The following is a 16,074-nucleotide window of genomic DNA, read 5'->3' on the forward strand; positions in this document are numbered from 1 at the left end:
GCTTCAAATTTATAATTAAAAATGGCAGGCCGAATTTTGCGTCGATATTGAGTATTTATATATTTTATTTTTTGTAACAATGGGTTGGAGAAAATCCGACCATGGCAACTCTGACTTGGTGCAGATTTAACGATATCTTTATCTATTCCTTCTAAAAATTCCTTGGGGAAATTCAATATGGCGGAAATATGTGTGGTAAAGTGTAAATATTTGAAAAGTGTATATAGTTTTAGTATTTTAGGATTTTGTGTTTATTTGATATGTTTAGTAATATTATCTACAAAATAATTTTGATATTATTATTTACAGAAAATTTATTTAATTTAACTTAATATTTGTATTTCAGCAAATTATTATTTATTTAAGGTATATCATACTTTAGAAGATACAATTATTTAGGAATTACTTTAGTATAAATAAATATAAGTTTCCCTTATTGTAATAAACTTTGAGAGGTCAGTGACCTATGAAATAACCCATCAGTGAGATTTCATTGGTCGAGGTTTTTAGAGGAAAATCTCTTTGTGGGCAGTTTATTTTTGGTTAGAACTGGTCATACCAGTCATTGTGTTCAAACTGACAGGATGTCTTGATGTTCCTGATTTCATACGATTTGGGGTGTAGCAGTTTATTTTCTTTGATTGTTCAATTCCAGAATTTCAGGTCTGTTCTTAATATTATTTTCATGTATGATTGTGATTTTGTATGTTTACGTGAAAGTGAGTGAAAAAGGTGTTTGAATGGTGAATGCAAGTTTGAGAGATTGTGTAAATGAGCAGTATAAATATTTTATCAGACATTTCACTCTAATTCAAGAATTAAATTATATATATATGTAGGACTGAATGAAATGAATAAATAAGTCTAAAGTTGTAAAACTATTTTTATCAATAACTTGTATAACTGTAATGTGATTAATAGTAAAATTAGGAATTTTATCTTCTGTTTCATATATAGTTTAAATAATTCTTTCAATTTAAAAGCCTAGGTACTTTTCATTAAATAAAGCAGTTATTATTATTAAAGATTTTTATAGCAGCAAAGGGAGATTACTCATTGTTATGCATTCCTTATAGGACTGTCACAGCTACATGATAGTATAACTTTCCATATGTACATCCAAACCTTTTGACCATATTAAAGGTAATTTATGTGTTTTATGTTTATGTGTTATTCCATTATATGTATGTGTTGACAGAACTTATTTTTGAGTATTTGTCATGCATGTCTATATTTTATGTTGAATTAAATTTCATGTGTGTTATGTTCAATGCATGAAATTGTATTTGTGTTAATGTTCAATATGAAATCATATAAGATTATTTGATTTAGAATTATTTAATATCAGATAATGATTTTGATAATTATCATGATTTTTTTTTATTTTAAATGACTAAATTAATAAAGGAATTATTTTTTATGATAAATTGATCTGTGATAAAGAAGTGGTAATTATTTTTATATCAATTTAATTTAAAGAGAATATGAATTATAAAGTATGAGATTTATTATAATGATGATATACTATAATAGAGTTAAATGTGTATTTTTAGCTTGTCTAATAATTGTTATTGTTATTACAGGGTCTACTGTATTATACTACTCTACTCTACTGTTATCATGGTTACTATTATTTAATAAAATACAACAATGAAGCAAGGATCAACTTCGTTTTTATTCAACGAACCCTTTTACATATGTCAATTAGAAAATCAGACGTTTTTCTTCTTTTGCGTTACATGACCCCTATCGCGGTTCATTGTGCAATGGTTCATTGGACAAGACTTGAGTTTTCTTATTATATTGGCAAGAATTTCTTTAACTTCCGAAACGGAAATTCGTTCATTTGTGTTTCGAGTAAATCTAACTTGTACATTAGTTTATTCGATTATTAGGTAACTGTTCTGTACATTTTGTGCCATTACAAGATTGCACTTCCCGGTCATTTCCTTTAAGGGGAATATCAATTTGTTAGTTATTCCATCAGTATATGTTCCGTCGACATTTGAGTGATAACAAGCTTTCATACATACGAAAAGTTCACGGACAAGGTGATTTACATTGTCTACTTTGAAGAATGACACATTTTTTATTAAATTGTTATCTTTAATTGATTTACGGAATAACTTCTGGAAATTTTTTGACGTTAGGTGACGATTCGAAACCTGTATTCTTTTTAATAATTTTAAATATCTTCCAGTTTTATAGATTTTTCTTGTTTTTTTTCTTTTAAAAATGAGGTATCGCAGGAGTTGACCATCAAAAATAGCAATCCTTCCATCCTCAAACAGCTGCTACCATTTGAACACTATGGTCTCCGATACGTGTAGGTGATCAACAGCGATATCTAAAACCATTTTAGTCTCATCTGGGCATTTTATTTTATGACTTTTTAACAGCTCGGTGTTCCAAGACGTTCAATGACGTCGCCATTCTTGACTGTTCTTATGCATTGCACATAGTGCTTTAGCAGCCATTACTTCTCGAATTTTAATTCAAAAGGGGGAGTTTCGATAAGGTCGCTCAGCGACCCACTTTTTTTCATAAAAATAAATTTCAATTTATTTTTTCAAAACTAGTTTAAAATTCAAGAAAAATATATTAACTTTTGTTATTTACATTTCAAAGGTTAATATGAGATGAATTCACACCGTAGCTGATACATACTTAGATGTACCCTCAGATCCGTTAACATTAGGCTTATGGGAAAATATAAGAGGGTGGCATTTAAAAATCGATGTTTAGAATATGAAGTGCATGAGGGACACTCACCTAATTTTTTTCAGTAATTAGATATACTCTGCACACTAATTTCTTGAAATATGATGAGTGTCGCGTGTGCACTTCATATCCAAAAAAAATGAAAATTGCATAAAATTTGCATATCTAAAATTAGAAGCTCCTGGTTTCTTGATCTGACTCTGTGTTAAAATACTCGGCCAAAAGTAGCATTTTTTTTTTTAATCAAAGAAGATTCTCGATTATATTAACAGTAGAAAACATTATCGTATCCTATCTTCATTTCGACAGTTTTTTTGTCACCAACGTATAACGTTAACGTCACATTTTTAGCTCACCTCCTTGAAGTTGGGGGAGCTTTCGTAATACCGTCGGTATCGGTGTTCCAGGTAAAAGTTTTTGAAGCAGATTTTTTTTTTCAAGTATATCTATGCCCTATATTATTCAGAGTCACCCGATCCAGCGTGTTTCCTTGTCACCAGTCAGATTTCAGATGCTGGATTTTTAGCCAAAGAATGTCCAAGTAAATGTTTTAAAAGCAGGTTTAAGTTTTTGGAGCAGAGCAGCTGAAAGCACTTGTTGACCAGACTTGCTTTATGATGCACACTACTATATTGCTTCAGACGCTGGATATGACCTACATTTCATTAATAAGTGAGCAGGTTAAAGATTTTGAAGCGGGTCTCATTCTTATATAACTATAAGCCCCATCGTGACCAAACTTGCATTGATGATGCATCTAGGATTGCACATTACCAGACATAGTTCAGATGCTGCATCTTTCTTACATTTTTCGACTGACTGAACAAAAAATAAGTTTTAGAGCAAGTCCATTCCTTAACGTTATTTATCATGCATAGTTATATTTTTGACTTTCTTGTAAATAGAAATCCACGCTCCGACATGCTAGAGAGGCGCCCATATATTTATGTGTGGTTGATATAGGAAACGTGGCTTGTTTTAAGTCTGGATGTCTAGGGGCATATGTCTGCTTGATTACGGATTAAACACGTATCTTTGGCGTTTTCACATGTATTTCGAACTGCGCTCTGTTCTAGCAAATCATATATAATGAATTCTAGAACTCTCTAAATGAGAAGTGACTAGAAATGGTGTAGAAACTTAAGTATCTATGGAGATTTGAGAAGCGAGAGGAAATAAGTCCTGGCTGGGATTCTCTCAGTTATGCTGAAAACATAATGCAGATCTATGTGGGCAAATACTTATAAGTTTCATAATGAGAAGGAAAATTTAATGCATTATAGATTTTTCCATCATATTACGTATCATGATAAAATATTTTTGACTGTAATCAATATCATTCATATTATCAAATACATTGCAATATACAGAAGCCAGTAGGTGCAAGGTAAAAAAATATGTTATCTGTCGGCCGCCAGATAAGTTTCTGCCATTGAAAAATCTGGCGGCCGCCAGATAAAATTGTAGTGTTTTTGCCAATCAAGTTGTAGCACCCAATGATATACCTCAATGCACTTGATTGACAGAGGTACACAGACCAGGTATTTTTGAAGGCGGTGCTTAAAATCTCTGCCTTTAAGGAGGCTGGGGGGTCAAGAAATTAACCATCAGATATAACTTAATTTTTTAGATATGATATCTTAAGCTGTCAACTATTATTTGGCAAAGAAAAATTTCATAAATTTTTGTTTTAAAATTTGATCATTTTTGTATATCTTTATATGGAGCTCTTCTTCTGAAGGAGGTCAATATAGTCTGAAAATGGCCACAACCCCCCAGCCATCTTAACGACATCTACAACTTCTCTTTGAAGTCAAATCTTGGAGTTTCATGCCTTATTAGCAAAGATAAAATCTACACTTCATACAAAAATTCACTTCATAAGGTCTTCACCTCATAACTTTAGATTTATGTTTTATTAGATTACATGTCTACACCGTAAGGAACTTATTTGTCGGATTCTAGTTATTTATGTTGCGGCCAACAGATAAGTTTCTGGTCGCCGCCAGTCATTTATGTGGTGGCCGCAGGAAAACTATTTGGCCGCCGCCAAATATATTTTTCTAGCGACCGCCGGATAGTTATGTGGCGGCCGTCAGATAAAATATTTTTCTTACCTTGCACCTACAATGTACTGGCATACCTAGCAATATGATGCTTTTAAGTAAACTTTTTATTCATGTATGTATATAAAATTGCATTTATTTTTTAATCTTTTTATTTCAAAACATGTTATTTAATTTCAGTTTTATGATATTAAGGTATATTTTTATAAAACATGTAGTTGTGTAACCTTATTGATAAAAATGTAGTGCATATACCTGTATATGACGTTTTTACATTCACCTATCTCATGTCTTCATATCTTTTCATTTGCATTTTTCATATGGGAAAATGTTAAATATTGATTATAAAGTTTATGTATAAATTGTCGATTAATTATGATGTTAAATCTTTCTATATATGTTTACGTTTCATAAGTTAAATCCATCCTCTTTTAAAGAAAAGTAACATTTGACAGACCAGAAAAATATCGCATCTTAAAAAAACATTCGCATAAGATAAACACCATTTTCCGTAAAAAATTGTTGAGATTGGTTAATTTATGTCTTTATTCATATTTATCCTATTTCATTTACGATTTTGACGGTTAAAAAATCCACTTTCCCCCTATGAAAATGTCTACTCCCAAAATATACGAAATGGGGGTATACTTAAATTTTCAATTATCACGTGACCGGAAAATACGTAACATAAATTATTTTCATATTTTTAGGAAGTTTAGAAGTTTTTCTACAAAATATCAAAATTTCATAAAATTTGAAAAACGGCCTTATCGAAACTCCCCCTTTCCTAAAATGACGTTTGATAAATATTGTAGCGACCGACAAATTGAATATAATAAATCTTTATGCGCAAGAGAACAGTGAAATTTTTAACTTCACAACATTGTCCATATAATAAAAAATGCAAAAATGTGATTTGCTCCGTGAGGCATATTTCAACTTAATATTAATGACATACATGACTTATATCTGTTCCCTGCAGAGTTTTATTGAATTCATGTGAATAGCGCACCCACAAAAGAATTAGTTCGTTAACTTTTAAAACAGCCGTCGGAAAAAAATCTCAGAAACAAAAAAAATTTTTAATGCTTAAAATTGTCAAAATTTCAAATTGTTTGATTTTCAATCGAAAATAAAACGTTCATTATTAACTTTTATCCGCTATTTATTATTAGCTTGTTTTATACACTAATACTTTAGCACCTGGAACCCTGTAACAATTCTGTTAATGTTAAGCTACAGCTGAGTTTTTAATTATTGTTTTTTCTTCGAGACCTTCACAACAACGAGAAACTGGACGTGATGTTTTATTCAATAAAAAGTTACTTTTGGGTGTATTATAACTACAATGTACATCTAGCATATATCGCGACAGGTGATATCCAATAAAAGCAACAAAAATTAAAAACGCATTTTACTTATATAAGTTTGCTGGAATCCCACGTCTCTCTCTCTCTCTCTCTCTCTCTCTCTCTCTCATCGAAGTTTTACAACTGTAAAATAATGTAACATAATATACAGGAGAAAGCTTACATATATATATTTCTGCTACCTAATCCATTATATACACATGACATGTATCTTACATTAAAATAAAATTTTCAAATCAATGATTATAGTAGATCACTGCATATTAAAATTTATAAAATCAACACACAGCGACAGGTTCGTTCATTTTACACTTGTTTATTCCCTAGAACTACATGTTTGGTACATGAAATAGAAAGAGGCATTAACAAGTATTTTAAAATCGGTTTTTACAAAACACATGACAATCCGGCTTGTTGATCCTGACAGTGATTCAAAGTCTAAAAATTTTTGGCGGATTAAAACTTAGTAATTATGATAGCATACATAGTAATTTTAGAGTAAATATTATCAAATTCTTATGTATTAGAATAAAAACCACTCGCCCGCTGCTAAAAACTAAAGTATATATTAAGTAGTATCAACGATAATCTTTAATTAATCAAAACAAAAACCCACATATACATGCATACGTACATGTATACAAAGGTTTTTTTTAAAGCATTCTGTTCAAAGGTTCCTTTCTGTAGGGTCCTAAAACTGTACAATATTCATGGTACTATGGCAAATAATTGTATCTTACATGTCAGTTAACTTTTAAGTTTCTCTACCCCAAGTATCACATTTCAAACATTTCTTGTTTTCTCGATTATATTACAACATGTTCATAACTCATTGATCCATTGTTCTGTGTATTTATACGATAATACATCTACACCGCATAAAATCTGTTAATCCCTAAAACCGTGTCCAGCCTGGGCTTGAAAGTGTCAATGTTTAAAGCTCACCGTGACCATAACAATAGAATGTAATTACATTGTCAAAGGTTATAATTACTTACGCAATTGGGTGAGATAATCTTAATCCTAAAGATTTGCTCCAGCCACGGTAACGTAAAGAAACCCCAGGGTACCCGTAATTGAGATTGTCAAGATAAAGCAAATCAAGTTAAATACTTCTGAAAACTGTTTCCAGCCAATATTGCTGTATATGTTTTTCTCACTTTTATTTTCTATTAGCCCCTTCTCGAGACTCTTAACTCTTATTATCCGGGTACTTGTTAACTTCAGTGATGCATTCTTCCCATTCTGTTGAGTCTTGTTTACCATATTTCTCATTTCCTCGGAATTCCTCACCGACTCTGTCATGGAATCCTTTTCATTTACTTGCATATCAACATTCTTAGTTTTCTGGCCCCGACACAACAGAAAATGGGTGATTCTTTTAAGACATAAAGGCATGGGTGAATTTTCGTCTTTGTGACAGAGCCATAGACTTACTATTGTCATGAGACAGATAAGAGCTGAGGTGAGCACCAAGAGCATAAGAAAGCACGACAAAATAGAGAGGGGTTTCGATGTTTTGGGTAACACATCTGAGGTTAATGTCAGAAAGACAGCTAGAGACAGTAAACACGTAATGGCGTAACCAACACGCTCACCGCTTTCTGTCGGCAAAATAAAAACAGCTGAATTCAATAACATCAACATAAGAACAGGCACATAAATACCCAATATGAAATATCCGGGATGTCGTTTCACTTTGAAGGAATATTTTAAAGAAGCATACTTGTTGGAATGTTTCGTGAAATACTCCACCGTTGTCTCTGATCCAAGGATCTCCCACATACCGTTTTCGGAGTAAAATGACAATTCAACATCATCTTGTGTTTGTTGAAAATCAACTTCGTGGCTTCTGTAAATCCATGGCATAAAAATAATGCTACAAGTTTGCACATCGAATGGAAAATGAGTAACATCAAAACTGCACACGGTTTCCAAATAGTCATCAATTGTTAACAGAACGGTTCCTTCGTTATATAAAACAACACTGCTCTCTTGCAAGCCTAGTTTTGTGATTTTTTTGACAGGATTTCTAGCAATGATTGAAGGTGTCCAGATTTTGTTGTGTTTAACTGTTATGTTTTTGATAAGAGCATGTGACGCGGGATTCCAGGATAGCCGTTCGTCATTCCATGTCAAAGAGAGGCTGATGATGGTGGAGAAAGTCCCAGTTATTTCATCAAGTCCAGCTATAGACAGTAGATGCAGTGTCCCCCGTATCACTGTGTGGGCTTCAGGTCTTACTTCTGTTAGATATTGTGAAGTGCTGGAATTGAATATTGCTGACTGCAAATTCTCAAGGTCCATTCTTGTTACAGAGTTCCCCAACGATATACAAAGAAAACCGATAAATAAACGAAAAAATAACATCGTATTTTTTACTTTCAGTAAATCATTCTAAGCAGCCCATTTAACGGGAAAAAAGTTTAAAGTTCATCAAAATATAAGTAGCAAATTTACAATTAGCATTCTCGTATACCATTGGCTGGAAAATGTAAACAATAAACAAAACAAAATCAGTGGCTATTGAATAATCGTGACAGCGTGTTAGGTAAGTTCCAGACAAACACCACATTCATATCATAATGCCTTGTATAACGACTTAAAAAAGGTCAACTTAGTTTCTGAACTTTATTGAATATGGGAAATATGTATAAATGGTACACGTGCACATATCAACATTAACATCTATAGAAGAATTAAATCAAAAGTTTTACAAGCCTGGAAAGTTCTCTATTGTTATCTGTATTTAATACTGGTAGTCATTTACATGTATTTGCACTTATATATGTACTTCTGTTAGAAATGCAGATGCATGTCCGTTTTATTACAATGACAGAAAAACTCGTATAATTTTTCGATTACTTAATTTATACAGTACATACTAATTAATTAGTTATGCCATATTCGTCTACACAATAAGTATATTCTGTGTGCTTTATTGTCAACATAATGCAATATATGTATTATGTATGCCAAAGAATGAAAATCTCGAAGTCCAAGATTCCGCTTTTCTATATAAATGAAGTTTTGGCATTAACATAATCTTTCATATAATACTTTTTTTGGTTTTAATACTTTCTATACAGCTGTACCACACTAAATCTTTATTTTAAGGAGAAAGTCAGTGTGTTTTAGCAGCTTTTGCAAATTAAGTTTCTTGTTTCATCTCAAACACACGAAAAACACTCTAAGAATTACTTAGTCCTACATATGGGTAAAATGTGATAACAAAATATGTATAGAACTTGTATGCTTACTGACAAAAATCTACTTGGAATGAGCGAACAATTTTCACATTTATTAGGCCTAAATCTAAATAGCATAATTTTTTAGGTCTTTAATAAAATTTAATATTTAATATAAATTTAACATAATTAAAAAAAAACTTGGTTGTTGAGACATTAATAACTTAATAAATTCTACTTCTATTTTTTCCCAATATGCTGATAAGATAGGTAGATCCAGGTAAATCCCAGACAGTAAACAAATATAATTGCTATCAAAAACGCATTTCACACCTATTGTTCTATACCTACATTGCAATTAATGTGTGCAAAACGGGAACACATCGACGTAATGACGATCATGACGACGCGAAGAAATAGTTCTAAGGTCACACGAGATGTCATGTTGTTACGGCAGCATTTCATTTCCGGAATTTTTTTTAAAAAATATTCAGCTTTTCATTTCTTACATTTTACAGTTTTCATCTCCGACATTAATCATAAAGTACTTTCCCGCAATGAACACAGAATTGAAAACTTTATCTTAAATAATAAATCAAGAATAAATCATTGATATCCAACATAAATCCTACACAGTCACTGACATATACTTCAGTGGACATAATTGAATTTAGGGAACAAAAATTGTATGCTCATTTAAACTCATACAAAACTTTTCAAAATCAGACTTAGTGCTGCATGTATAAACAGTGTATTTTTATATTTTTTATTTGAAAAATGTTTGAAATAAGTGTAATATTTATATCTTGTTAAAATTTCATTTCCACCTACTTGGTTAACATTAAAATTGGCGTGAGAGTACCTCTAAAAACTCCGGATATGTAAAAAAAATGTCGGAAATGAAATAAAAAATGTCGGAGAAGAAAAAAAATTGTCGGAAATGCAACGCCATATCTTTTTACGATTGAAAATCTTGAAAAATTGTTAAGTCGTACGAAAATTAGATCATCAGAAAATTATCTCCCTTGCCTTGAACAGTATTTCAACCAATGAAATAATTGAAAATTTTTACATCATGCAATTTCTACCAATCACAAAAGAGAGGGAGTGCATAGTCCGAACTCTCTATACCGTCTTCCAAGGAAGACGGTAATAACACGCTATTTTATTTTTTTTTTTTTACAATAATTACCAAATTACTTTATTTTCATTGTTAACAGAATTGATCTTTATTGCATGCAAGCATTACAGCCTGTATGTATTCTTTTCCCGTGTTTTGCACTTCTTTCTAATAGCGGCACCTAAGCCGATTCGTACTGACCTCATTTACATATCGAGCTTTGCCGAATGATCTCTGCAGCAGAGTCGAAGTTTAGGGAGACAACCGAGCTTCTGTTAACTTTTCACTTGGTAGGGCTTATGTCAGAAAAAAAACTAATGAAGAAATACAAAGCCAAGAAATTTTCAAGAATTATACGGCCTGATAGTGGTAGGTCAGTTTACTGTTTAAGCTTGTGGCTAAAGATGGTGAGCTTTTTGAAAAAGCTCTACTTGTATGTATCTACAGATAAACTTGAGAATGGGGTAATATTTGCATGACGACTTGAAAAAAAACGCTCTTATGTATAATATTATGAGTTTATTCACCAATTAACCCAGGGCCATTGGTGGAATGTACATTTAAAGCAATAATATAGTCATGATTATAATAAGTTATGCTTGCATTAAATGAATGAAATATTGTCCGTATTTTCAAAAATATTAATTGCAAACATTTACAGAATTACTAGTACGTTTTGAACATATTTATTTACTGACAATATGTCAAAGGGATTCGACACAAGTTCCAAAAAACTTACGTAATCCTCCCACCATAAATAAAATTTGAATAGCCATACAACATTTACAAAGATTTGTATAACATACATGTACATAGAAAAAAAGCCGTGTTTATTTATAGCTAAGGAATTTCAATTAATAAAATTATGATGATTATAAAGATAATAATGATGGTACTAATACTAGTTTCAAAAGAGGTAATACTTTTTAAATAAAGGAAGAACTTGTGCTAGTTTCCATGGCCAACATTGAGTCTAAGAGATTTATTAAATAACAAATAACGTGGCTTCGCTATTGATTCTTTACAAGATTTTAACATTATATTAATACAACCAGGACCACAGCTTTATTTAGGGGGAGGATAGAGATAATATTGATAATCTCATTTTCATGTATATTTAAATCACTAAATCTTTCTACATCTTTAGACTCAAATGCTGGTGAATCGTACTCCTTATCTTTCATATCAATCTGAGAGATCGATATAAAAAAAAATATTGAGCAATCCAATTTTCTCCTTAACGAAAATGCGTAAACAGGAGCGCTGTTTTCATTTATTTTTTGATAAGGGGTATTTCGCATGCAGTATATTGGCGTGAAAGACATCATTTAATAATTTCTAGTATAGCTTTTTCTTATCATTTTTATTTGCGTCTTACATTTAAATGTGAATCAATGTTTTCATGATAATTTACTATGGGATATTTCTTCATATTACTCGTATTTACTTTATTTCTAGTTTATTATATATTGTGTTGTATTTAAATACATTCCGAAGGCACATACATATTTGTAGCAATAACCAAATTAACTCCAAAACCTATAAATGTTATATTTTGAAACAGAAATACGTTGACTAAATCACCAATCACTATCATTTTTGTGACGTCACTGTTTGAGTTGATCCACACTGGAATTCCTGCTTTAAAATAACACGTTTTCTCCAAAAATGGGCAAATTCGTCACAGTTTCTTTTAAAGATTTCCTCTGGCGATTAGCACATAAATAAAGCCTAAAATTCCCGTAAAAGAAAGTGTAACAACAAAACAGAGAAAATTGAACAATTCTGAAAACTTTTTCCACGTCATTTCCGTATACGGGTCCTCCTCCTTTTCATTCTCTAGGGGTCGTTTATCATCCTCCTTCTCTTTAATCGGTTTCAGAGGGGCCTTATTTGTTTCTTTCGCCTGTGTTTTCTTCATGACAACTGCATGGCGAACAACTCCTTTAAACTCGCTTGTTTTTAATTTCGGCGTTTCGACAGACACAATAGATCTATCAGATGTATCATTTGTGTTTTGAATTTTACGGCCTTTACAGAGCATAAGGAAAGTAAACTTTTTCAGATAAATAGGCATCGGGGAGTTTTCGGGTTTGTGGTGCAGCCATACGCTTATTATTGTGGTTAGACAAATAACAGCAGACGTCAATACCAGGAGCATCATGAAACAGGACAAAATGGATAATGGGTCAGAAGTCTTTGGTAAAACGTCTGCAGTCAGAGTCAAAAACACGGCCAACGCCAGTAAGCACGTAACTGAGTATCCGACACGTTCTCCGCTGTCTGTTGGCAGGATGAAGACGACGGAGTTTAGAAGGAGAAGCATAATGACAGGGATGAATATACTGAGAACAAAATACGACGATCTACGTTCGAGGTTAATCGTATATTTCAGTTCAGCGTAGATGTTACCTGTACTTGGCGTGACAATGTAGTTCACAGTCGCTGTGGTACTACCGATATTCCACATGCCATTGGAGGAATATAAATTCAAATCAACATCACTCCTCCTTTGTTTAAGTCCAACCGAGTCATTGTTGTAAATCCACGGGATGAACAAAATTTCACACTTTTGATGATCAAATGGGAAATGTGTTACGTCAAAACTGCAGACCGTCTCCAGATAGTCACCAATATTCAGAGTTACGGTGCCGTCACTGGATATTGTAACTACATTATCTTCTAATCCTAGCCTTTTCACTTTATTTGCAGAATTTCTCATTATCATTGAAGGCGTCCACACTAAGGTTTGAGGTACCACGATGTTTGCTAGATTGTTGTAATCTGCTGGACTCCATAAGAGTCGTTCGTCGTTCCAAATAAGAGCTAAATTGACCATAGTAGAAAACGTTCCTGAGACCTCATCTAAACCACTGATAGACAAAAGGCTTAATGAACCCGTCACTTCCGTGTAAAGAGCTGGGCGGATGTCTGACAGAAGCTGGGTGTTTGATACGCCCAGTAAGAGTTTGGTGTACAGATTCTCAATGTCAGTTCTGTTAGCAGCCTCTCCAACATGTAAGAAAATCAGAGATAACACAAAAACTATCAAAATCATGGTCCCTTCTTCTTGTATGAAAGCGAAAAAATAAATAAAGTCCTTAAGCAGATCCCAAAAAAAGTATCATTACATGTACACTAGAGATCAAATATCTAGATTATAGGGATCCATTTAAAAATAGACAATTAAGCTGACAGTATTTCGCACAAAGGAATTTAAATAAACCAGTTTCAATACATTTCATAAAATTGAATTTGATCTTTACCAGATAAAGATCAATCCGCATGGGATAAACATCGGTTTGTAAATATCAGGTACAACTGTAATTTCAACACACGACCGATAAAGGTGGAAGGGTAACTGTTAAGTAACAGTTATGTACAAAATAAATCTGTCTTCTATATAAGATTTTTGCATGTTCAAACATCTGAATGACCTTCTTAGAAATATGTACACGTAAACAATTCAAGCTCAAGACTCGTCTTTATGTTGTGAACAAATAAAAAAAATTCTGAGGCATATTGGAAATGTTTTTGAATTACTACAAAATTATTATGATTTAACAATATATATATGCTGGTAAAAATAAATAAATTCAAATATTTGTTGATAATTATTTGAACTGTTTTGGTTCTATAAGGTTGAGGAGTTTTTCAAACAACGCAGTTATCCATAAGCATATTTCTTTTTCGAAACTCCACACATTTCCAGTTTATCCCCCTTTTTTGGTCAGTTGCCTCAAGTTTTAATAGAGATACAAAATACCTGTAATTAAGAAATACAAATACAACTCAACAATGAATGTTTGCGATTTTAAATTGGAAAATTCAGAGATTATCTTTCAAATAAAAACTTTTCATTGAAATTCATGACCTTTGAGCGCCCTACACTTACAATATGATGGCCTCGCTGTTAAATTTTGAACTTGATAAGGAACCATACAGGAATATCTGAAATCTTATTAAAACCCTATCGCTGATCTTCTGATGTTTTTGTTCAAAGGATGAAATTCTTGTGAGACTCAACAAAGCTGTGAAAATAATACATTACCCAGGAAAACACTGATTGTTAAATTAAATTTCTATCACAATGCACTGTACAGGTGTAAACCTATGTAAATGAAAGGAAATTTAAACGCATTTTAAATATTTTAAACATACATGTCAATAATTGTATATGTATTTCTTTTCTGTGTCTGCGACACTCTATACAGCTTCATTTCATAACTTAAAGAGGGAAAATTGTCACAGTGATTGAACTCTATCTGTATATCCAAATTTACTTTGTTTTTCTTTTTTTTTTCTTTTTCTTTTTCATTTTTGTCGACATTTAAGACTTCTGTTTGCAATGTTTGTTTTTAAGGTTTTCCATCCCTAATAGGCCCAATTTCTCCATCCTTAAATATCCAACACGTATATAATATTCTGATATTAATTTAAACCATTTTTCAGAAAAAAAGGATATACATGTACCAAGAGAAATTTTCAAAAATTTAATTAATTAAGCAGTAATTAATTAACAAAGATTGCATTGAAGTCTATGGAAACAAGTGATTTTTTAAAAATAAAAATTCAAATAATAAGAATATCAATAAATACTGTGGTGGAAAGATGCATTAAAACATTAGAAATAGAATTGAAAACTTTTTTTTGCCAGATATGTTTTTTTTTTAAATTGATTTATATTACTAAAAAACAGAGGGAGATAACTCTTCAATAAAGTTCAAGGTCATAAATTAGGACACATTCCACACATGCTAATAGTAATAAATGGGTATTATAATGTCTAAATATATTGAGTATTCATTTCCTACACATGTTATGTATTCAATTTCATTGAATGTGATGCTGTTAGGGATGGAATAGCTAAAACTAACAAACTGGAATTACTTAATACATTAAAAAATCGTCTCAACAATTTTCTTGAAGAAAGGATCAACCCTATTAAGTATTTCTTCATAATGTAAATGAAGGCTAAAGGAAATTCGGACTATTATCGCTACATTTTTCTTCTTTTGACTTGAAGTTTCTTGTAATGCTTCATAAATATTAGAATAGAAAAAAAAATTAAGAAGAATTTAAGACAATCTCTGTGTTGTAACCAAGGGTTGAGACATGTTGAATATTATAATTCACCACGTGATTTCTTACCTCAGGTAACTTTGTGAATACTAAATTCCGTCACGTGACTTGTAAGGTAGCATGTTTTGTGTTAACTAGGACATTGTGTTCGAACACGTTAAGTCATCTGGCATTGATATAAAATCTGCTTTAATTACATGGACGTACATGTACTCATATTGTTAATTTCGTTTTGAAACCTCTGTCAGTAGTGTATTTGTGCCATATAGAATGGAGAGGGATATGGGAAAGAGTGATCACGTTCCTTATTTTAAACATGTCATTGTTATTTATCTAGTCTAATTTTATACACATTCTTACGATGTTAGCTCCACCTCTCAGGCATATCTAATGTTCAATCAAGGGCATATAAGAGTAAATTCTCTATATTTGGAAAGCAGTAAGGACAAAAAACATCGAATCATTTTATTGTAACACAGTCTAAAACCATTTTAAGATTTAAATTTGGTTCCAAATTGACAGGATTC

General features: G+C 31.8%; 2 protein-coding genes across 2 annotated transcripts; both read right to left on the reverse strand.

Moving 5' to 3' along the window:
• Nucleotides 1-6,697: 6,697 nt before the first annotated feature.
• LOC133171534 (neuronal acetylcholine receptor subunit alpha-5-like) lies at nucleotides 6,698-8,527 on the reverse strand. The gene has a single exon (XM_061306299.1). The coding sequence runs from the start codon at nucleotides 8,525-8,527 to the stop codon at nucleotides 7,181-7,183; it is 1,347 nt and encodes a 448-aa protein (XP_061162283.1). The 3' UTR covers nucleotides 6,698-7,180.
• A 3,231-nt stretch (nucleotides 8,528-11,758) lies between these two features.
• On the reverse strand, nucleotides 11,759-13,530 carry LOC133171577 (neuronal acetylcholine receptor subunit alpha-7-like). The gene has a single exon (XM_061306345.1). It carries the CDS (start codon nucleotides 13,521-13,523, stop codon nucleotides 12,159-12,161), a length of 1,365 nt encoding a protein of 454 aa, XP_061162329.1. The 5' UTR covers nucleotides 13,524-13,530; the 3' UTR covers nucleotides 11,759-12,158.
• Nucleotides 13,531-16,074: the final 2,544 nt, after the last annotated feature.

Source organism: Saccostrea echinata, unplaced genomic scaffold, assembly GCF_033153115.1.
Source record: "Saccostrea echinata isolate AGI-Se365-2 ecotype Australia unplaced genomic scaffold, CSIRO_AGI_Sech_v1 ptg000054l, whole genome shotgun sequence".
In the NCBI taxonomy this organism is placed as follows: Eukaryota; Metazoa; Mollusca; class Bivalvia; order Ostreida; family Ostreidae; genus Saccostrea; species Saccostrea echinata.